Here is a 22,679-nt window from a genome sequence, read left to right on the forward strand (position 1 = left end):
TTCTGGACTTTCATTCCATGATAGACATTGCAAATATTGTGTTTCATGGGCATAGAAAAAACATGTTATAAAGCATCTTCACTTCCTGTGCTTCTTGATAATGTAGCACATTAAATCTCCTTGGACTCCTATTTTAGCATGTTTGAAATCCAGTAGCAACATTTCATGCCTAAATACACCTTTTTAGTATTGCCTAGGTATTGTGAACTTTCTAGGGCTAACTACATAGCAAAGCCATTTCTATTTTGCCATAGAGTTGTTAAAAAAAAACAAAAACAAAAAACACACAAACATGATGCATATTCCAGCAATACTATGGTCTCTCCTACCTTCCCTAAATTAATGGTCATTAACCACTTTTCAAACATGTGCTTTCAAGGTTGCTGTGTTTAACCACCATCGCGGTGTTGTCTCTAATTCTAGTTTTTCAGGCATACTCCTAGATTGCAGTATTCCTGTCCGGCACTCTTCCTGATTTGTGAGATTCTGCAATCTTGCAGTCTCCAACCCTCCACTGAGCTTTTAGTGCTTGCATGTGCTCTCTTCTAAGAGGGAGGCTCCCAAACTGTGGCCTATAAAGCACATTATGCAATATAAAGCAACACTTCAAATGGGTTTCCTATTCCAGGAAATGTTGATAGGGCTGCATGCAGATTTAGAAACCCATCCGTGTAAGAGCAAATCTAGAGACATAAGCATCTGATAGCTGTGACAGTGAAGTCTGGCAGAAGCAAAGGCAATGAACTTTCAGGCCAAGATCCCAGGCTTAGAAAAGCCAGTATAACTTGCACAGCTAATGGTTTGGGACTGCACAATGTTTTAGAGGGTAGTCCTCAGTACAAGAGGCACACTGACATACTGAAGAGACCCCAGTGATGAGCCACAAAGATGATCAAAGCACCCCTCCTCTGAAGAGGGGCTGAGAGAGCCAGGGCTGTTCAGCCCTGAGAAGAGAAGGCTCAGCAGGGAATGTGTCAATGAGTACAAAGAGCTGAACAGAGGGTGCAAGGAAGGGAGCCAGGCTCCTTGCAGTAGTGCCCCACTGACATGAGAAGATATAACAGGCACAAACACAGGAGGGTCCATCTGATCATCAGGAAAGTCTGTGAGGGTCACTGAGCTCTGGCACAGCTTGCCTAGAAAGGCTGTTATAAATGGCTCAGGATTCAAATTAGGATTAAATAAAAAAATAGGATTTATTAAAAGAATATAAAGGAATACCTCTATCGGTGGGATAAGAACATCCCAAATGCTACTTACCTCACTCTGCTCTACAGAGAATGAGAAACCCTCAGCAGAAATACACTGAAGTTGCACAAGCAAACAAAATACACTAGTATTTAAAGCTGAAGACTCACATACATACTTAAAACACTTCTATCCTCAGCTTGATTTAAGTTATGAAAGCTTTATTTAAGTCATGAAAGTGATCAGTTAGTTAACTTTTAACCTATTCTCCCTTGTCTTATCATTACACTCCTTGACGAACAGTCCCTCCTTCTCTTTCTTGCAGGCCCCCTCCAGGGGAGTGAAGTTGCTTTATTTTACCCCATTTTACTTTGACATGAGCAAAAAGCAGGAGCCATCGCAAACAAAACTGTTGGATAGGTCCAAATCAGCCTAGGGCAGGCATAACAATCTCTCGAGAAGGGGTTGCTACCCCCTCACTCTCCTCAGCGGGAGATGCTTCTGAGGAACAATACAAGTCACTGGGAGCCAGCAGCCACCCTAAGAACCCCAAAAAGCCCGCAGGACAAGCCCTGGACCCTATACCCGGCATTACGAGCCGGCATCGCCGCCAGCACCCGGGACCCACCCCGAGCTCCGAGGGTCCCCCCGCTTCCCCACCGCCCGGCTCCCCGGGCACGCCGCGAGGCCCCAGCGGGCTGAGGCTGCCCCCGCTCACCCAGCTCCGGCCGTCGGGAGGCCGCGGCTGCCGGCAGGGCTCCGGTCCTTTCCGCCGCTTGGAATTGAAATCCTCCGCTGCCGCCCAATGAGGGAGCGCAGGGCCGCTGCCCCGGACGGCCAGGGGGTGGCCCGGGGCTGGGAGGCGCTGCCGGGAAGCGCGGCCGTGCGGGGCCGGAGAGGTGCGTGGGGAGGGCCCGGGGGAGCCGCAGAGGGCTCGGGGCTTTCCCCCGGGCCCGAGCAGGAGCGGGGCTGCGCCGGGGGTTGGGCCCGGGCCCGGGCCCTTGCTGGTAGCGTTGTGGGGCCGCACGGTGTGGGGTGGGCTCCTTTGGGGCAGCCGCTGGGCCCCCAAGGGAAAAGGAGGGAGCGGGAAGGTGAAGGGTGCGGGGAGGGGGGCTGAGCCGCACGGCCGGGTTGTCCCCCTGGTGCTGCCCCAAGGCATGGGGTCTGCCGTGGTGGGGAGCCTTCGAGGTGGCAAGGAGTTGTGTTTGGCCTTAGGAGCGTGGCGATGCGAGTTATGTGGCTAACGTCCTTCTGTCAACGTGGTGGTTTGTTGTGTTGGTTAATAAATGCACGCTACCAACGTGGAGAGCCTCTTTGAGTCCCGCTGATAGCGCCATCAAACTGTGGTGGCTCCCAGGCATGATGTTCAGCCTCGGTGCTGAGCCCTTCAGGTCATTAACGCAACAAAATATGACAAGGGTCTGAAGTTGGAAGCTATCTTTCCATGCTGCACGTGGAGAACATGGTCATTTCTCAAAAGGTGTACGCTGATGTCAAATCAGGGATGATCCCCAAATCAGTTGTGTGCAAGCACAGGAGTCTGATTTTCTTGGAAAGTGCTTGAATGGAGTAAAGCATTAATGTTAGGTATACTTTTGATCCAGTTGAAAATGAACTTTTTCTGTGCAAGTACAGAGGCATAGAGGCACTGTCTGCAGTTGGGCTGGCTTATGCCATGAGACAAGTAATCTGCAGAATCGTGTTTGCATTTAGAGTTTGGTGGTTTTAATTCTGCTTTTAGTTAGATACCGATTGTCCTTTAAAGAGGTACACCAGGGAAGAGAATTTGAAGGTAATAATAGATATGTTGTTGTCATTTGGTTGAAATTTTTAAAATTACGTGGGTGACTTTTCTGGTACGTAGAGTTACTTAATCCCATGTCTTGATAGGTTGCCATCAGTAGCACAAAATCTGCAGTTGTTACTGATGTCTGTAGAAAAAGTTTTGAATGCCTGTTAGTGAATTAGGTCAGTTAGGTTAGTTAATCTCTTGATAGTTGGAATTAGGTGTTAAATCTGGATCTAATGAGCTTAAGTTGACCTTTTGTGTCCATAAATATGGTGTTACAAGAAATCTTGAGTTGTTGCGCCACAAATACTTTTTTTTCTTTATGCAAATACATAATGCATGCTTTTTAATACTTTCCCTATAGGAACATTGACCTCCATCCTGAAGAAGACATCACTTCCACGATACTTTGACATAGTCCCCTGGAAATGAAGCAAGAGTCTACTAGAAATGCTGCTTACACGGTGGACTGTGAAGGTTATGTGCATATGATAAAATTCAATCCATTTAATAGTGGAGATGCATGTTCCCTCATTGCATACGGTGACAATAACTATGTAGTTGCGGGGACACGTAGATTTCGGTTTATTTTTTTGTTTATTGCTTTTATTAGTTGCTTCCTGAAACTGACAGCATGTCTTCTGACAAAGACTAAAGTCACTTTCCTGCGTCTTTCCTTCCCCATTTTTCCAGGAAGTGTTTTACTCCTTTATTACATTAATGACTTTGGGATATTTGGTCTTAAAGAGAAAAATACGTATATATAAATACATAATGGTATTAGCATCCTGCTGGTGTAAAGTTCTTTTTGAGTAGGCTGCAATGAAAACAGGAGTGCTCTACTGGAAGTGTAATCCCAGTTCAGTATTTCTTGCAAATGTTTGTGACTACTACCTGGGAACTTAAGCAGGTAGCTTTGGAAATATGTAACTTAACATTTGCTGTATGGTGTTGTTAGAAATGACTCAATCTTCAAAATAGGATTAAATAAAAATGATGATTTATGAAAAGAATATAAAAGAATAGAGGTAAGCAAACAGTGCTGGGTGTGTCCTGGTGGAGCGGAGACTCCACCAGGCTTTTTTTTAAGGCTTTCAGGTATCTATCAAAGCAGCAAAGATTTCAAATTCCCGGAATAGAAAGGAATAATTAAAATTTCCAAAGTAAGTTTAGAGACATTTGTTTCAAGGAAGGACAGTGGCAAATAGTTACTTAATATACATCTGCTTTCTAGGTTATTATTTTACATCTCTCTCACAGACTGTTAGAAACAGTAAAATAGTTTTTTTTACCTTCACATCATTTCCGGTCACCATATCGTGAAAATTTTTAAAAAGTAAAATAGCGTACTGTGTATATTTTTACGTAATGCTTTTTTTTTTTTTTTTTTAACGAGGCACTTTGTTTTTTCCCCTGGATACCTGGCCTCCTTGCTTTTGTTCCCATTATTTCGCATTGCAGTGTGTGCTTATCATGCTGCTGTCAGTGGTTCTGGTTGTATCTATGCTGATATTGAGCCCAAAGAAAGGGCTCTGCATGTTCCTCTGGCAAATCTTCTTTTTGTGCAATGTAGGTTTGTTTCTGCATTTCAGGCGGCAGAACGCTGAGGACCAGAGCTGATGCAATAGAAGGTGTTTGGAGCAAATTTGCCAATGACACTAAACTTAGAGGAGCTGTGGACTCTGTTGAGGGTGGAAAGGCTGTGCAGAGAGATCTGGACACATTGGAGAGCTGGGCAATCACCAACCAGGGGAAGTTTAACAAGAGCAAGTACCGGCAAAGTACCAGCAAGTACCCTCCTTTATCCAGAAGTCTTTTGAGAGCTTCAGTATTCAGCCCCCAAGGTAACTCACTGAAGTGATAAATCAGAAGTCAGCTGTTTTCAGGAGAATGTCCAGTTAAGGTCTCAATATGCTTCCATGCTTCAACTTTTTTGGCAGTGCTGAACGGTTTGTTTTCGTAGTAGTAACAAGCAATTTCTTCCAAATGGATAGAATCCAGAATATCTGTAGATTAAACCTATAAGCAACACCTTCAGTTTTCCTAGCTGATGTTTTAATATGAGAAAACAGTTCAAGAGTGCTATGATTTTACAAAGTTGGGTTGCAGTGGTTTTGTTCAGAGTTTTCTGTACAAGTCAGCTTGACCAGTTTGTAAGCAAGAAGGGATTATCTAGTGGAAGTCAATTGTAATATGTTGCTTGGAAACCCAGTTGTTTCTTCCATCTGCTTGCTTTTGCTATTGCTTTTGCTTCTTTCTTCTTCTTTTTTTAATCTGAATGCAGGGCATTGCTTTGCCTTCCAGCTTTCTCACTTGCCATCAGCAATAGATGGTCTGAGAGACCAAGCCCAGGAACTTAACGCTTTTGAAGGGAGAATTAAATGCTTTGCTGTCGGATTCTGCCTTTTGTGAAAGCAAGCCTATGTGGCTTGTGACTGAACAGTGAGCTGGTGATTCACCGTTGAGGCCATTCTGAGATTCTGTGCTGACCTTTGCTCGTTTGGCTCCAGTTTGCTGTAATCCCCCGTTTTGTCAGCAGTTTTGGAAGTGTCCTTCTGGGACAGTACGCTCTTGCTTGAAGGTTTTGTACACTGGAGTGATCCCCCTTATTCATTCCTCTGGCTGAAAAAAACAAGTTTTCCTGTGAAATCTTGTGGGAATGCAGAACTTGTGTCTGTTTGGACTCTACCTACACTTCAGCTATTACTGCTGTCTTAGGCATAACGTGTTTTGGTTAGGAAAGACGAGTTGTTTGTTCTAGAGACTATGATTGTAAGAGGTACTCCTCACGATGTTTTTTTCCTCTCTGAATCTTTCTTCTTACGGAGGCTGTTTATTCTACGGCTCCTCAGGAACGGGAAAGACGCTGGTTGTTCGTGCTCTTGCTAACGAATGTGGCCGAGGTGAGAGAAAAATATCATTTTTTATGAGAAAAGCTTTGGACTGCCTGAGCCAATGAGTGGGGGAATCAGAATGTCAGCTTTGCTCATTATTTGAACAGGTAAGGTTGAAATGTGGAATGTATTCTGTCAGAGTTGAAACCGTCATTTTTAAAGGCCAACATTTTTAAGTAGAACTTGCTTTTTTTTTTATCTATTTTTTTTATCTTCTTAGTTTATTTTCCACTGAAATGGAAATGTGAGTGGTTCCTTTCTCAGTGCCTCTGTACTTTGGACCAGGGGCTTGAAAGTGAGTTGTGTGGGGAAGGAACAAAAGGAGAAAACCTTGCAAAGGGAGGTTTTTCAAAGAGCGGCTCCAGCTCAGAGCTGTTGGGGCGAGCCCTGCCTCCAAGGGATGCTTTTAGTGTATTTTAGGTATTTGGGTATTTCTCTTATCTCCTTGAGCTGTTAGATCATAATGCAGGAAATGAAAGTGCTGCATGCTTAAACAGGGTAATAAAACGTAATCACCTGAGGAAGAGACTTAGGACGGAATAGTTTTTTTGAACGGTTAGAGTTTTACATGAATGGCCTGAAAACACCTTAGAGAAAGGTGTGGATTGTTTTCACTTTTCCAAACAAGAAGTAACTGGAGTAAGCTCCCTCCTGCGTGGAACAGAAGTTGCACATTTGTTTTTGTCAGACTAGCTTTCAGTCTATGAAGAAGTTTCTCTACAGGTGACGCTTTGAAGTGGATAGTTTGAAGTGGATAGCAGAATGATAAACAAGAGGAATGCAGTGGTCATGACAAGGACTTGTGATTTGGTATGGAAAGAAAAATGAATCCGCTTTGGGGTGTCTTTTGTTTGTTGGTTTGTTTCCATTTTACAAGAGCAATGGTGCAATCAAGATAATCCCATCTTTACTGTCTCAAAAGATTGTATTTGTTTCTGCATTTCAGTTGGCGGAATGCTGAGGACCAGAGCTGATGCAATAGCTGCAAGGCAAGTGCGTGGAGAAAATGGGAATTTGGAGCCGAAGCTGCAGACTTTGAGGAAGTCGCTACCCTACTACAAATCCATCCTTTCTGTTTGACAGCCTTAGAAGAAAGTAAGTCACCTGTTCTTGCAAAGCTACTCAAATGATCTTTCTTAGCAAGCCTTTGTGCTATGGTATGACATTGGCCTCGACTTGCGCTTTCTTTTGCCAACAGAGAGGTATTGTCAGTCCTGGCATTGGGAGTTGAGTATATTCGGGGGTAGGCTGAGACTTCCTTAGGTGCCCCCGTGCATGCGATGCGTTGCTACTGGTAACTACTGGCCACCAGTGACCGTTAGTGGTCATGTGTCACAGGCTTTCGGAATGTTTGGTCCGAGCACTGCAGTGCCTAGCAGTTTTTGTGGTTGGTGAGCGTGGGTGGTGCTCTCATGGTTGCTCTACTAACAGTGGGCTCTTGGCCTCCACAGGTATGTCCTGCTGTCCTTGTTAATAGATGGATTCCTTGAAGTTGTGGTCCTTTGTAGCTTATTGCCCCACTGTTGAAGCTGACTTCTTTGGGATTGGGTAGTCATGGCTGGTTATGTCTGCCTGGCCTGAGAGGGTGTGGGAGAGGATGAACTTGGCAGGTGCTTCATGTCTAAAGAATTTGGGCCCAATTGGTTTAATTTCCGCTGAGGTTGTAGCTGTGGGATTGCCGTTTGAAGAGAGATCTTCATCCTGAGCATCTTTTCTATGTGGGCCTAGTGGGTTTCTGGGTTGTCTTCTGAACCAAAACGCTTACTTTCCCTGTGACTTTCATTAGATTTAACCTTCCCCGCTCCATTTTTAAATTCATATAGGAAGCTTGCGTCCCGAACCTGTAATGGAATTAAGTTCTGACCCCTACCCCCTTTTTTTTCTTGTTTGTTCATTTTTTATGGTAGCCAAAACGCTGTAGCAAGTACTGGTATGATTTGTTTCCAAATCATAACTCATAAATTTCAGGTGATTTGAAAGGATCGTTGAAAACAATACTCCAACCCTGATATCAGCACCCGGTTTGTGTTAATGCACCTATTTTTTTATGTCTTAAAATGAGTCTTGTCCTTAAATGCTTTTCCTTTCTGAATACTCATGGAAGAAAGTCATATGGAATGTAAAAAAATGTACCTACCTTGTACGTATAATCTATGTTTTTCTACTAGTGCCATTGTCTCAACACTTCTGGATGGCATAGACAACAGAGGGGAGATTGTGGTAATCAGAGCCACCAACAGACCAGGTTCTATAGATCCTGCTTTACGGAGACCAGGACGCTTTGACAGAGAGTTCCTCTTCAACTTGCGAAATAAAGAGGTGAGAACTTCAATTCAGTGTTAATGCTAATGTGGCAAAGTCCAACTTTCTAGGAAAAAAAAAAAATTACAACGTGAATAAAAGAGTGATATGTGGAGACACTGTGTCGTCCCGTGGAGGGCAAGTCTGGTACTGGATATATATGGTCAAGATGATAGCATCAAGTAGTTAGTTCTAGAATCAACTCTTTGATTCCCAAAGTTTGCTTAATTAATTAATCCGCGTACGCGCTTTCATCTTGACATTGTGTTCTTGGTCTCAGTACTCCTGTATGAATGGATAGGGGATGTATTTGCATTTGATTGTTTCCCGGATCAAAGGTAGTAGTTTGAGTCATAATTATTTTCTTCTTTCTAGTAATTGTAGCAGCTTGAAACATAGTGCTCGAAGTGCTTTCTGCAAATTTACTGACTGAAAAGCAGATTTGATGAACTAATGAGACTGCCACAATGCAAGTTTGCTCAATTTTTGAGAATTTTTTGGAGAAAAAAAGATCTGTTTCTGGATCAATTTTTCATTACAGTATTTTACTCTGGGTCATTAGGTCTCATATTTTGGAAGCTTATTGCAGAAACTATAAATGCCTTTTCTTTCATTGCAGGTTCCTAGAAAAAGTTTGGTGTAACAAATTAAGAAATACTGGATTTCCAGGTTGAAAATGCAGAGTGTATATTACATAACTGTACAATACTGGAAAGTTTTGCAAATAAGAAAAGTGTATTACTATATGAGGGGTTTTGAGGCCCCTTCAGAAAGAAGGGGCCTTATTTTAATAGCTATTCATCAGCTACAGAATTTGTTCCTCGTTTTCTTTATTCTAAGGGGGGAAAAAATCACCAACAGAGTAGCGTACCTTATACATACACATCAGTGGGACCTAAGAGAGCTTTATAGAGACTTGTGCCGTCTCCTTAGATCTGTGGTGGGATGAACTGTAGGAAATAGCATTCAGTGTGTGCCCTCAAATGAAGAAAGGGTTTTGGCACAGTTTAGAAGCTGTCTTAATGCAAGAGAAAGAGGCACAGGCTATTCAGGAAAGTTAAGAAACCTCTTTTGTCTTTCAGGAAACGTAAATCCTATTTTACAAGCTGATAGAAGTGTTCAAATCTCACCCAAAGGCATCTCAGTGGGGCGGGGGAAGAGAGGCTCAGCTCGTCCACTGATCCCAGGGGTCAGGAGGTGCTCAGGATGGTGCATTCCCTCGGGATGGTCCTAACGATGATATCTTCCCTAATGATGATATCTTCCCTAGCGATGATATCTTCCCTAACGGTGATATCTTCCCTAACGGTGATATCTTCCCTAAAGGTGATATCTTCCCTGACATCCCCTGTCTCTTGGGCCAATTTATCTTATTATCTATCTTTTCGGTGGAGCTTGAGTGGCTCTAGTCAAGCATATCTTAATTACGATTGGTGAAAAGTTCTCCTGTCTCCGTTTAAAGCAATAGGCTCTGAGAAATTCAGGGCGCAAGCTCAGTGAGGGGGGGTCGCACCTTGGAGGCGGGTAGTTTTTGGGCTGGAGTGTGTGTTGGTATTCTAATGATATTGTAATGAGCAAAAAGTACACTAGGGTACAGCATTTGTCAAAACATGACAGGTCCTTGGCTCAGGGTAGCAAAAAGTGCGGCATATCGGTCTCGGTGTGCACAAGAACAATCGAGTCCCCACCTGGTCACAGAGCCTAGCCGTGGTGTCTCCACTCCACTCTACGCTCCGTACTGTTCCTTAGAGCTAGCACACCAGGTTCCCCTAGTGCGATAGCATCTAAGGTTGGGAGCCTAGGGAACGCTCAGGTAATGCAGCTACGCCCTACCCTGAAAGCCTCTTCAGTGCTGTAGATTTTCCTTAAAAAATGTGAATGTTAGTCTTCTTTTCCTAGTTACTTCAGGCAAGTATACCACAGCAGCTTAGGTTAAAAAGCTGCACTTCAAGATGTGTGGATCCAGAGTAACATGTGGAATAGGAGATTTATGCCCTAACATTGCAGTGTAAGATGCGTTTCCTAACGTGAATTGGCAACGTGACTGTTTTTTTCCCGCTGTTACCCTTTTCTCTAGTTCTTTTGGTTTGATTGGGGGGAGGGGGTGTTTGTTTTTTTTTGTCGCAGTTTCAAAGTTTAATGGAGCAGTGACATTAGCTGGAAAGAAGGGAGAAGCCAAGTATTTCTCAGTGAAGATGGTAACAGTGCTGTCTCTGTATTTGTAGAAAGAGATTGTTTTGCAGGTACAGGATACTTCACTGAGACTGTATTCTACATAAACCGGAAACGTGACTGAAGAAATTTGTGTCATTCCAGATTCTTACAAGCTTCAAATGGCTCCTACTGGGCATTCCCAGGTAGAACAGCACCAGATGAGTGTTGAGACCACCGTGGAAGCTTCTACAGAGCCAGACAATGTAGTTATTGTGCAGCACTATGAGCTCAAAGTATGTCAAATTCCAACTTTTTTAAATGCTCAAATAGGACATATTCTTGTGACCTGTACAATTACAACTTAAGTCAGTTGTTAAGCAATGCCAATTAAAACAATTAATTGGAAGGACATACAGATTGTGAAGTAATTCAACCTATAATGCACTGTGGCTGTTTAGTTTCCACACCTTGTGTAGATTTCTGTAGGCCACCGTTTGCTTTTGGTCAACTGTAGTTGAGGAGACAGATTCCTTGCCTAATTTTTAAGGTAAAAGGCCTTGTTGAATTTTAAAATACCTCACTGATGACCTGCTAGTACTATTGGTTATGATTGTTGTTTTAACAATTTTTATGATGGGCTTTTATTTGGGGATGTTTATTATGAGTTGTTGTTTGTTTGTTTGTTTGTTTGTTTTTTATGCTTTGATGTATTAGGAACATGAAAAGGATCTTTATTTCTTTCAGAGCTGATTTTAAACCTGAAGTTAGCAGGTTGACATAAACAGGGTAGCCATGGATAAGTGACTACTTTTCTGAAATTGCTTCCAAATGCAGTATTAGAATTTCCCATCCATACTATTGCAGTGTACTGAGGGTTTGCCAGTCTCTCGTGGGAGGAAAGTGGTTATCCTAGGCTCCAGCGGGGGAAGTGGGTAAGACTGGCACTAGGTACGTGAAGAAGAACGTTCCTTTGCAGGAGTTGGAGAGGGCATAAGTAAGGACCGTCTTGAGGGGAGAGCAGAATGAGGGAAATTAGAATGAGGCAATTAGAATTGAGGCAAATTGGTAGGAGTCCTGGAGGTTGGCCCAAAGCAGATAAGGGCTGCTGTTTATGTGCTGCATGAATCCTGTGTGGGGAGAATATGACCAGATAAGAATCCTCTTGGGTAAAAGGGCTTGTCAACACGATTTTTGTCAAATCCTTAAGCTGTGACCTAATTTGTAGAGGCGATACTAACTTTTCAAAGGTGTCTTGCTAAGGAAGCAGATTCCAGGTTTCTTTGTGGTTCGTGTACTTGCGATTGTGAGCACAGATGTGGTAGACTGGTAAGTAATAAAAGATTGTCTGAAGTGTAAGCCTTTCCTTTCTCTGAAGTATGAAGAGTGAACTCATTTTCTCCACTGAAATCGCGTGGGATATTTAATCTGTTCTCTGCAGTGTCACATTTTATTTAATAGTGTAAGAAAAGTAGGATGTCACTTGTATTGTTACTGTTTAACCTCTGGAAACATAAAGAGCGTATTCAGTAGATCTCGTGCTCTTGTAAAGTGTTTTTTTTTCTTTTCCCATTGTTTTCTTCAGAAACTGTTGCACACTGTCCTTGAGCTAACTAAGGGATTTGACGTATTTCACTTGGAGAAAGTATATGTAATGATTAAGCGATATATTTACGAACATTGGGAAGACTGTGACAAAACCGATTCAGTGGAGGTAATTTCTGTTTTGTCTTATAGCACTTTCTGTCACCGTTATTTCAGTATGTGTGCATTCTGGCTCTCGTGGTTGTTTAGCGTTGCTCTTTCCTGCTTAGTTGTCTGTGCACAGGCAAAAACAAAAGTCAGACTTTTTTCTTTCAGTCTGGAAGACATCTATCCGTATTGCAAAAGCATTGCTATATTTGGCATAATTGTTGGCAGTTTCAGCAGGAAAAAGCTTGACCTTGAAGACAATGTGTTCACCCACACAGCCCTTCCAAAGCAGTTAACCTTGGTCTGTCAGTAGTTTTTCTTGAGCACCAGTTTGGGAATGGGAGGGCTATGAAGGGAAGGTGCTTTTCTAAGTCTTTTGCTTCCTCTCTCTCCCTCTATAGCCAGTCGGGCATGGTAATACTTGGTAGTCGTTCAATCCTTGGAGAGAAACTGAAGTATATAACAAGAGTTTGAGACTTCTCTCTAGTCACACTCTAATCTCTATCTGATATGCTTGAACATCTGTAATTTGGGAGATTTCTGCCTCTGCCAGTTTTACATTACATTGAGTCAAGTTTTGCTCTCTACAGATACCTTAAAGGAGGCTGTAGTGAGGTGGGGGTTGGCCTATTCTCCCATGTGCCTGGTGACAGGACGAGGGGGAATGGGCTTAAGTTGCGCCAGGGGAGTTTTAGGTTAGATGTTAGGAAGAACTACTTTACCGAAAGGGTTGTTAGACACTGGAACAGGCTGCCCAGGGAGGTGGTGGAGTCACCATCCCTGGAAGTCTTTAAAAGACGTTTAGATGGAGAGCTTAGGGATATGGTTTAGTGGGGACTGTTAGCGTTAGGTCAGAGGTTGGACTCGATGATCTTGAGGTCTCTTCCAACCTAGAAATTCTGTGATTCTGTGATCCCCTGGGCTCTTCTCACACAAGCTGCCCCTGCAGAACCCCCCTATCAAAACCTGGCCACATAAGACAAATACTGAAGGATACCAAGGGACTGGTCGTGTAGTTGCAGTTTTATTCAGAGAGATCTTCCCCAGGGAAGCTTTGCGGCTCCCTATCTTTTCACGGCCAGCAGCGCAGTGCTTTTAGCCTAGCCCATCTTGATGCGGGTTGCTGCTGTACTTGACGTTGCAGGATCTCTATGGTCCCAGCTGCCAGGTTACGGATCGGTGGATGGGTGTCACATTGCATTTGGAGGACTGCGACAGAAAGACACAGAGCAGAGATGCAACCTGTTGACCTACAGAGACCATCCAGCATCACTCTGGACCATGCCAACCCCATCGTATACTTCTAGGGCCAGCAGGAACAGGTCCGGCTAGCATGTCCCTTTGCCCCTGCAGCATTTCCCTGGAGCAGGACAAGGCTGCAGACTGCATGGGCTCTGCCCCCTGTCACTTGGTCCCAGCACCCCCAGCACTGCCCTCACTCACAGGTGATGATCACATGCAGGTCTTCTTTGTCTAGGTCCCTGGAGTGCATTGCAGCAAACGCTAGGAAAAGAGCACCAGTCAGATCCTGCTCCCCATCACAGCCCCTGGTATAGACAGCTGCTGCCCCCCGCCCCCAGCCCCCCTGCAAGCACAGTGCCCAAGGAGGAACCTGAGCAAGGCACACCCCAGGCCCACCTGCATGGGCAGGGGGCTGAGGGAGGCACAGGGCTCCTGGGGGTACAATCAGGGGCTTCAGGGCCCACAGGGCTGGGCCTTGCTGCCACGGCAGGGCCCAGACAGGGAAGCAGGGCCTTGGCTCACCGACGAATTTGACAGCCTTCTGTCGCAAGCTGGTCTGATCATCCCACAGGTATGGCAGGCTCTGCTGCAGGTATCCTTCCACCCTGCTCCTCTTCTGCTTGAGCTGGAGAAAGCACAAGGGCACAGAGCTCACAGACCCTCCCCAGCCAGCCAGACAACTCCCTCCTGCCAGCACCCCCCTTCCCCTTTCCCCCAGGCCATCCCCAGCTCCCAGCCAGGAGCTCTGTGGGGCTGAGGTTTGGAAAGAGTTAGGAGACCGTTCTGTCCCGCTGCCAAGGCCCAGATGGGCTAGGGTCTCCTCCCGCATGCTGGGGGTGGGGAAGGCAGAGGGGCCTGCAGAGGAGCCCTTGGGGCTCTGTGCTGGAGGGAACGGAGCCACGATGCAGCTGCAGGCGGGGGACTCTGGGCTGGAGCAGCCTGGGCATGTCAGACAGGCTTGTCCATATGGGGCCTGGGGCTGTGTGGTTCTCCTTACCAAGTACTCCCCAATCTTCCAGATGTCCTCAGTCTGAGCCAGCTGCTCAAGCTGTTTCCACTTCAGGAACTTTGCACAAGCAAGTAGGATTACTGCAGAGACCTGTGGAGAAGCAGAGGCAGGGAGATGGCACCGCACACGCATACCTAAAGTGTCTGATTGCCTGCTGCCCTGGCCCCCCCATGCCCGGAATACCCCTCTGGTGTCAGCACACCCAGTGCCCACGTCAATGGCCAGGTCTGAAATCTGTACCTTGGCCACACTCTCAGTGTTGTCACTCATCCGGAAAAGCAGTGGAATAATGGCCCTGTGCACGGTCTTCTTCATTTCTCCTTTTTTCCACCACAGCACAGACTCCATCAAGTCTTTGAAGAGGAGCATGGAGCATTCTCGCACCTCACTGGACACCTGTTAGGGAGGGCAAAAGGAGGATTTCACCAACTGCCAGCCTCCCCCTGTCCATGGGGATCAAGGGCCGTAAGGTGGCTCATGTGAAGGGTGAAGCCTCATGTTTGGAACAAAGGAGCTGGAGGCCTGCACAAGGCAAAGCAACAGGTTTCCTGCACGGGGTGCCTGTACCATGGAGTGTGCTACAAGCCAGCGCACTTTTGCTAGTAGCTGCACCAGCCATGTCAAAGCAGAGCTCCCCTGGGAAAGGGCTTCGGTAAGGCTTCTGGGGCACACTTTGTCTCCTCAGCTTCTGCATTTCTGCCTCAGCACAGGGAACTTTTGGCTGTGCTGAGTTGGATACCTGACAGCGAGAAGCCCTGCTGGACTGCAGAGCCCAGAAGACAGCCCACCATAACCCAGAGGAGCAGAGAGAGGAGAAGGCCCTGCCCGAGTGCTGCCCACAGGCCTGGGCCAAAGGGCAATGCCATTTCAGGGTGCCTGTCTGCGGGGCTCAGTCACCAACAGCAGTCTTACATCGTTAAAGAGAGGCAGGAGTCTGCCAGCCAGTGCCAGAGCGATGGGGCTGGCCTCCTTCTTCTCCAGATGACGAATCACATTTTTGAAGATAGTCAGGGCCTTCATGTTGATGTGCGTGTTTTCATACTGAAGAGTCTCCATGACTTCTGGCAGCAGGACCTGCACGTCCGTCACCTGTACAGAAAGACACCGTATGTATTTAGTCAAGAGGTGGACAGCCACCCTGGCCAGGATGCTCTGGTTCCAGAGCACCAGCCTCCTGCTCACTTCCTGGCAGCTGCCATGGGAATCTCACCAGCAACCTTCCATCAGGCAATGGCCACGAATGTGGTGATTAAGTAGCTGGGAGAGCAGGGCATGGGGAAGGGAGGTGATGAGAGCAAGGGCTCCGTTTCCCCCCCTGAGTCGCCCGCTGTGCACATGTCCCCCAGGGAATCCATCTGGAAAGCTCCTGGGACGCTGCACAGGCAGCCACCAGGCCCCACCGCCACCATCACCCCACCTCCTGACTCCCAGCTAATGACAAGCCATGGTGTTGCCTCCTGTCCCAGCACCAGGCTGCCAACAGGGCTTTGTTTGGCAAAGTCCGACTCACCATCTGAGATGTCTCCGACAGCATGGCGAGGGCTCTGAGCACCAGCCAGAGGATCGGCAGGCTGTTAAGACTCAGAAGCGTCAGGAGCTTTTTTGGGTCACGTAAATTCGATAGTACATGTTCAGTTGGATGCATCATCTGAAAAGACCACAGCCGTGAGAGATGGGCAGAGCCTGCAGCATGCCCATCACCACGCAGCTCCTGGCTCCCCTGGCAGCTCAGGGCAGGCTGCGGGGGACATGCACCCAGGTGCCTGTCCAGAGGCTCATCCTGGGGCAGCTGTGCCTGCAGAAGAAAACAGGGCCCCTCTGTGCCCTGTGCATGGCACCACGCGGCACCTTTTCTTTGCCTGCTCCTCCTGCCCTCTGGCTGTCCGCAGCCTCTTGCTGCCATGCCTCTGAGGAGCAACAGAGCAGCATGAACTGTCACAAAGCAGGCTACAGGTGCTACTTGTCCCCGGCCTCACAGCCTGCCCAGGCTGTGCAAAGACCACGGCTCTGTCCCAGCCTCAGCCATTGCTGTGATAATACCCCTGGCCCTGCCACTGCTGCAGGTTTCCATTCTGAAGGGCAAGGTAGGGGGATGCCAGAGATGGAGAAAAGTGAGCACTGCCTGTAAAGGGGTAGGCTTCGTCTTTGTGCACAGGGACCCCGTATGGCTGATGTAGGGGGGCTGGTGCTGGCCCTAAGGGGCTGTGTCTATGAGTCCTGGAAGAGGCGACAGGTTGGGGAAGATGGGGCAGGGAGAGGACTGTGCCTCTCCCGGAGGAGCGCACACAGCCCTGAAGAGGAGCAAGGTGTGTTCTCTGGTTACTCACAGCGAACTTAAGAAGGCTGGTGTGCACAGGCTGGGCTTGCAGAGACCTGCACACCCGTTTGTCCTCGAGAACATTCTGTAGCTCCTCCAAGATCTTCTCTGAAGTCATTGGAAAGGAAAGCATCACCTTCCACATGTCCAGCGTAGTGCTGCAAGCCCAGAACACTCTGTTGGCAGGGCTGCCCTGGCCACAAAGCTGTGACCCAGACAAGCCCCGCAGGTCCCAGGCTATCCTGCAGCCCTGGCCCTGACCCGCTGTGTGCTTAGGGAGCTGTTGGGGTGGTACCTGTCAAGTGGCGGAAGGTTGGTCAGCACGCTTAAGAGAGCTTCCCTGGGAAACTGGTTAGTCATTGCCTTCAGTACTAAGAAGAAGCTCTGCCGGAGTAAAGATGTGCTGTCGCTCCTTTTCAGGTTTTCATGGAGGAATCTCAGAATCCTTTCCACCTGGAAGGGACACAGGAGAGAATGTGGCTGCCGCTGGACTGCAGCCAGTTGCCCAGCTGCCACTGGAACTGCTGCTGGGTATGAGAGGCAGGATGTGAGCAAGGGATGAAAGGGCTCAAGGGCAGGGCAATCCGCTGCTTACATCCATCAGCCAGGAGGCAGAGTCTCTCGCGGCCACTTCCAGCGTGAACTTGGCCCACTGATTCTTGTTGTCCTCGATGCAGCAGTCTCTAATGGTCTCAAGTGTCCTGAGGACAATGGTTGTCCTCTGAGAAGACTGGAAGTATTTTCCAATTGGCTATGGAAGGAAACAAAGGATGAAAGGGAGGAAGGGAGAAGGGAAGGGAGGGAGGAAAGACAGGACACAATAAGTCAGAGAGCAGCACCTGGGGAGGGAAGATCAGGGGGAAGGAGAAAGAAAGACCCTCCCTTCAGGGCAGAGCTGTGCTGGCGGCCCCCACCTGTGGCCAGCTTTGCCTCACAGGCACCCCTGAGCTGCAGGCTGCCCTGGAACATAGGGAAGGGCAGACGGCCTGGCTGGAGGGTGCCTGTGTCCTTACCTCGTGATGAAAACGGGTAGAAATGAAACCAATCAGCCTCCAGACCCTCTCCATGGCTCTCTCCTTTCCAACTTTGTTCTGAGAGCTCGTGAAGCATAGCAGCACCTGCAGGAAGCAAAGCTGCTGGTGTGCTCTGGGAGCTGACAACTGCTCCAGCAGAAGCAGCACTGCTGAACTCCTGGCTGGAGTCACAACGTTCATTAGGGATTCCCAGAGCTGGAGCAAAGCCCTCAGTGGGTCACTGAGCCATGGGGTCCCTTCACACAAATCCCAAGGCCAACCCTGTAGCCAGGCAAGTAGGCAGATGCCATCCCAGGGAAGGCCTGGCTCCTTCCCATTCCCGCCCCCAGAACACAGTTCTCTGTCCCCTCTCCATGAAGGCTGGCTTTTGGAGCAGTGTCCTGGTTTCAGCTAGGATAGAGTTAATTTTCCTCCTCCTAGCTGGTGTGGTGCTGTGTTTTGCATTTAGGCTGAGAATAATGTTGATAACACGCTGATGTTTTAATTGTCGCAGAGCAGTGCTTACACTAAGCCAAGGACTTTGCAGCTTCGCGCTCTGTCCTGCCAGCGGGCAGGCTGGGGGTGCAGCAGGAGCTGGGAGGGGACAGAGCCAGGACAGCTGACCCAAAGTGGCCAAAGGGGAATTCCATCCCATCTGGCGTTATGCTGAACAATTATAGGGGGGGCTGGCTGGGGTGGGGGGAGCGGGTGCTCAGGGATAGGCTGGGCATTGGTTAGCAGGTGGGAAGCAATTGCATTGTGTATTATTAGTAGTACTATAATCATTATTATGATTATTTTCCCTTCTTTTCTGTCCTAATAAACTGGCTTTATCTCAACCCTCTGGCCAGGTTAAACCACTGCAGGCAGAAACGGCCTGGGTTTATGCAGTGCCACAGGGATACGTCTACTTGGAGGACAGGAGAACAGAGTTTCGGGGCTGGGCTCCTGTGCAGGATGGGCAGGTCCCAGGAGAACTCTACCCCATTCACACCTGGCAAGGAAAACACAGGGGACAAGGAAAGCAGGGCGATAGCTCCAGATGCTGCCAGTGTGGTGCACAAGGGCAGGGCTCAAATCCTCTCAAATCCACCACTGCTTTGGTGCAAGGAGAGCTCTGCGGGCAGAGGAGGCCCAGGAGTGCTGCGGGGAAGCTGTGCTGTGACACAGGAAGGACATGTGGAGGGCAAGGGATGTTGACAGCAGCCAGGGGACACCGGGGCCCTAGAAGAGCTTGGTGGACAGACCCTGGCTCCCCTGAGTGTGCTGGGCACAGGCCTGGCAGGCGCTATGGTCTGTGTGCATGGCACAGGGGGCACTCTTCACTATTATACGTCACCTCATTCTAGGGTGAGGAACAGCCACTGTGAAAACTACCAACCTGCAAGATCCTGTACAAATTCTCCGGGAAGCTGGAGGCAGGAGGTCTGATCAGCAACGTCTGCAGCATGATGTCCATACTTTTCAGGGTCTGCAAGAAGGACAAATCTTTGTGTTGTCAGGCTTTCAGTGGTCCTTCACAGCTCTAAGAGAATGTGCTAAACTCCCCCTTGTACTGGGTTTACATAGCACGGTTTTGGGGGTCTGCAGGGGTGGCCTCTGTGAGTAGGAGAAGCAGGAGCAGTTGGTTTGGGGGCATCTGCTACCTATGGGAGACACGTGTTGGAACAGTTTGCTCCCGACAGATGGACCCCATGGTACGGAGCCATATTGGAGCAGTTGTTGAAGAGCTGCTACCTGTGGGACGCCCACACAGGATCACTTTGTGAAGGATGGCATCCCGTGGGAGGGACCCCACATCAGAGAAGGGGCAGAGAGGGACCGTGAAGGAGCAGTGGAGACAAAGTGTTATAGACTGACTGCAACCCCCATTCCCCCGCTCCTCTGGGGGGGGAGGACGTAGAAGAGGGTGGATGGGGGAAGGCATTTCCGTTTTTTTTTGAGTTACTGCTCTAGCTTGTTAGAAATAGGTAATACATTTTATTAATCTTCCTACTCTGAGCCCGTTTTGCCCTTGATGATAGTTGTTGAGGGATGTCCCTTTCCTTAGCTCAACCCTTGAGCCCTTTCCATCGTATTTTCTCCACTTTTCCCTTTGTGGAGGGGAAATGAGAGAGCAGTTGTGGTGGAACTCAGATGCCCTGCAGGGTAAAACCACCACATTCCTTACTGCCAAGGAAGGACAGCTGCAGCTCTGCGCGCTGCCCGGTGGAGGCCTCAGGGCAGAAAAGGTGCTGTGTGCAGACCAGGCCTCAAGCGCTGGATACAGCCAGGCAGACGGAAAGGGTGAGAGGGATGTGATGGGGTGAAGCAAGGCTGAGACCCTGCCCAGCAAGGATCTTCAGCCATCTGTAAATACAGGCAAGCCAGGAGGTAGCTCAAAGAGATATGGGGGCTCCTGTAGCTCACCCAGCACGTACCATATCGTAGAGGCAAATGTCCAGTTCCTCTTTCGGAGGAAGAAAGAACACGCTCTTGAAGGATGCAAGTAACAGAGACATCATTTCATCCTCCAGCACCACCTTCACTGTGCTGCAAAGAGAGGGACACTGGTGTTGGCAGCAGTGCCTCCATGACAAAGGGAGGAGGACACAGACCTCCCATGGGCAGAACTCCAAGGGAGGGATGGGGAGCCCTGCTGGGATCAGTGTCCTTCTCCATGAGGCTGGCCGGGGCAAGAGGGTAGTCCTCAGACCTCCCAGCAGAGAGCTTCAGTACTCCCTTTGTCCTCTGGACAAGCCCTGAGCAGGGGAGAGCAGAGGCGCTGCCTGGATGGCGAATGCCTCCTTGCCAGGGTCAGATCTGCCAGGACCATGCGCTAGGGATATGCCAGCTGAGCCAAGGACAGGGCACATACCTCAAGGCAGAGATAGCAAGCATGGCTTGCTGCCGCACCACTGTGCACAGCTTGTCCCTGGGCTCCTCGTCCAGCAGCACCTGCAGAGCAAAACCGGGATGGGACCTGGCAGCCGTTGATACCCAGCGCCAGCAGAGCCAGCACTGCTGGGCAGGACGAGAGGAGCCCTGGGGTCCCCAGCCCAGCACCGGCACCCAGAGTGCCCCCTGCACCTTCCAACACTGAGGTCCCAACAGCATCCACAATCTCACAGGGAGCAACTCAACATCCATGCATTTTGTCCCCAGTCACCCCTGCCCAATGCCCAGGGAGCCTCGCCACCTTCCCCAGCCTGCCAGACGTCCCCTCACCTGGATGTTTGCTGCCAGCTTATTTTCACGGCAGAAGGTGTCCAGGCCCTCTAACAAGCCCTTCTCTTGTGCGGTTGTGAACACAGTGACGATATTCCTCAGGAACATAATCTTCTGCACATCATCCTGGCAGCCACAGAGATACCAAGAGGGAGCGTGAGGGGAGAGCCACAGCCAGCAGGACCGCAGCACTGTGGGGTGCGGAGCTGTGTGGGACGCCTGGAGGGCAGCAGCTCTGCCCAGCCAGCAGCCCTCCAGCAGCCTGGCAGCAGAGCTGGGGCACGGCCAGGACATGCAGGCACAGCCGCCATGGAAAGGGTTGCTCTTACCCTTTCTTTGTTTTTGATGTAGACCTTGATGAAGTCCACAGCTTCCTCTTCCTCTTCGTATACAGGTAGCCAGCTATCATCTAAGACAGAAGGAGAGCAAGGATTACTGTAGAGGGGCTTCAGGATGAAGCAAGGGAAGGGGGCACTGGCTTCAAGCAGGGGGCACGGCTGGCCCCAGCCCTGCCCACCCCAGCGTAGACTCTCACTCACCAGACTGCAGCGGCTCCATCTCGCACACCTCAAAGAGCTCCAATACAGAGCTGCTCTCATCGGAGCTCTCACTCACTTCCCAGGCCACCCTGGGGCGGCTGGGGGGTCTCTCCTCCATTGCGAGTGATGAGAGAGTCAGGAGGGCGCAGGCTCGGGACAGCCACAGGCAGTGAGGAAAGACGTGGGCTGCACTTGGGGGCACCTCACCAGTCCCACTCGCTCCTGTCCTATCCCCTCGCTGTCCTGACGGACACTGGAGGGGCCGTTGTGCCAGCACCGGCTATTGCCAGATGACACTGGCCTGTGTCACAAAGGGTCCTCCTGTGATGTCATGCCCCCGGCTGGGTGATGCTGGCTCAGGGCCCTCCCTTGTTCTCAGCTCTTCTCAGGGCTGCTCTTGCATGCAGGCCCAGGAAATGGCCCCATAAATTTTAATATTGTCTTGCAGTTGATGCTATTTTTTTAGGAGCCAAGGAAAATGGGAGAAGTTAATGTACGCTCAAGGGTTTTACATCTTACTGCGATCAAAAGATCCAAGCTGATTGCGGGCTGAGTAGTGATCATATCATGACATACATTCAACCGAAATCTAAAGAGAGGACCGAGCTTCATTATCTCCCCGTAATGAAAAATGATGCAACTGATTCATGAATATTATTCTCCTTAGGGCCATTTAAAAAGAAAAAAAATCCGTATATTTCATTTGTAAAAATATTTGCAGTAAAGATCTGTGTACTTAAATAATTCTATTTCATGAGGACGTAAACCTTTAGTTCTATAAAGAACTTTTAGTTCTTTAGTGTTATTTCATGCTGCTTACGTTCTGGAAGAGGTTACATTTTAAATACCTGCTTTCTGAACCGAGTTATATAGCACATTATATACTGTATGTGTTTCCTGTCGTGTTGTTTATCACTTCTGGGGGTTGGTACCTTTTCATTTTTTCCCCTATAGTTAAATTGTTTAGTTAATAATAATCTTTCCCTAATATTTTTTCCCCTTTAATTAAATTATCCTTATCTCAACCCATGAGTTGTTCCATACTTTACTTCTTCCCCTCCTCCTCTAGGGACGGGGAGTGAGAGAGTGGTTGTGGTATTTAGCTGCCTAGCGCAGTAAAACCACCACAGTCCACTTTGGCGCCTAACGTGGGGTTCAAAGGGTTGAGATAAAAGAACTGATTAAAACACTTACAACTAGCACACTTACTTGCTAGTCATCATGTTCAGTGTCATGTTAATATTGGCTTGTTTGATCATATGTCATGCAATCTGTGTCATGTTCTCATTTCTCCTCTATATCCAATCTGAGAATGTGCTACAATCTGTGTTCATTTT

General features: G+C 48.3%; 1 protein-coding gene and 1 long non-coding RNA gene across 5 annotated transcripts; one reads left to right on the forward strand and one right to left on the reverse strand.

The window, feature by feature from the left end:
• The first annotated feature begins 2,019 nt into the window (after nt 1-2,019).
• LOC137847088 (uncharacterized) lies at nt 2,020-6,022 on the forward strand. Of its 4 annotated transcripts, none has more exons than XR_011090792.1 (4): nt 2,020-2,087; nt 3,342-3,454; nt 4,551-4,821; nt 5,830-6,022. It is a non-coding gene; the product is annotated as an uncharacterized lncRNA (long non-coding RNA). The 4 variants fall into 4 exon arrangements; XR_011090795.1 differs by having other exon boundaries at nt 4,570-4,821; XR_011090793.1 differs by lacking the exon at nt 2,020-2,087 and adding an exon at nt 2,091-2,195.
• A 6,390-nt stretch (nt 6,023-12,412) lies between these two features.
• On the reverse strand, nt 12,413-21,460 carry LOC137847464 (uncharacterized). The gene is made up of 16 exons (XM_068665734.1): nt 21,343-21,460; nt 21,133-21,212; nt 20,804-20,929; nt 20,454-20,533; nt 20,017-20,128; nt 18,978-19,067; nt 17,179-17,334; nt 16,879-17,036; nt 16,594-16,741; nt 15,777-15,914; nt 15,179-15,355; nt 14,507-14,662; nt 14,255-14,356; nt 13,780-13,882; nt 13,459-13,518; nt 12,413-13,224 (listed from the first exon to the last, which is right to left on the reverse strand). Exons 1-16 carry the CDS (start codon nt 21,458-21,460, stop codon nt 13,088-13,090), a joined length of 1,941 nt encoding a protein of 646 aa, XP_068521835.1. The 3' UTR covers nt 12,413-13,087.
• Nucleotides 21,461-22,679: the final 1,219 nt, after the last annotated feature.

The sequence above is a fragment of the Anas acuta genome, chromosome W (genome assembly GCF_963932015.1).
Source record: "Anas acuta chromosome W, bAnaAcu1.1, whole genome shotgun sequence".
In the NCBI taxonomy this organism is placed as follows: Eukaryota; Metazoa; Chordata; class Aves; order Anseriformes; family Anatidae; genus Anas; species Anas acuta.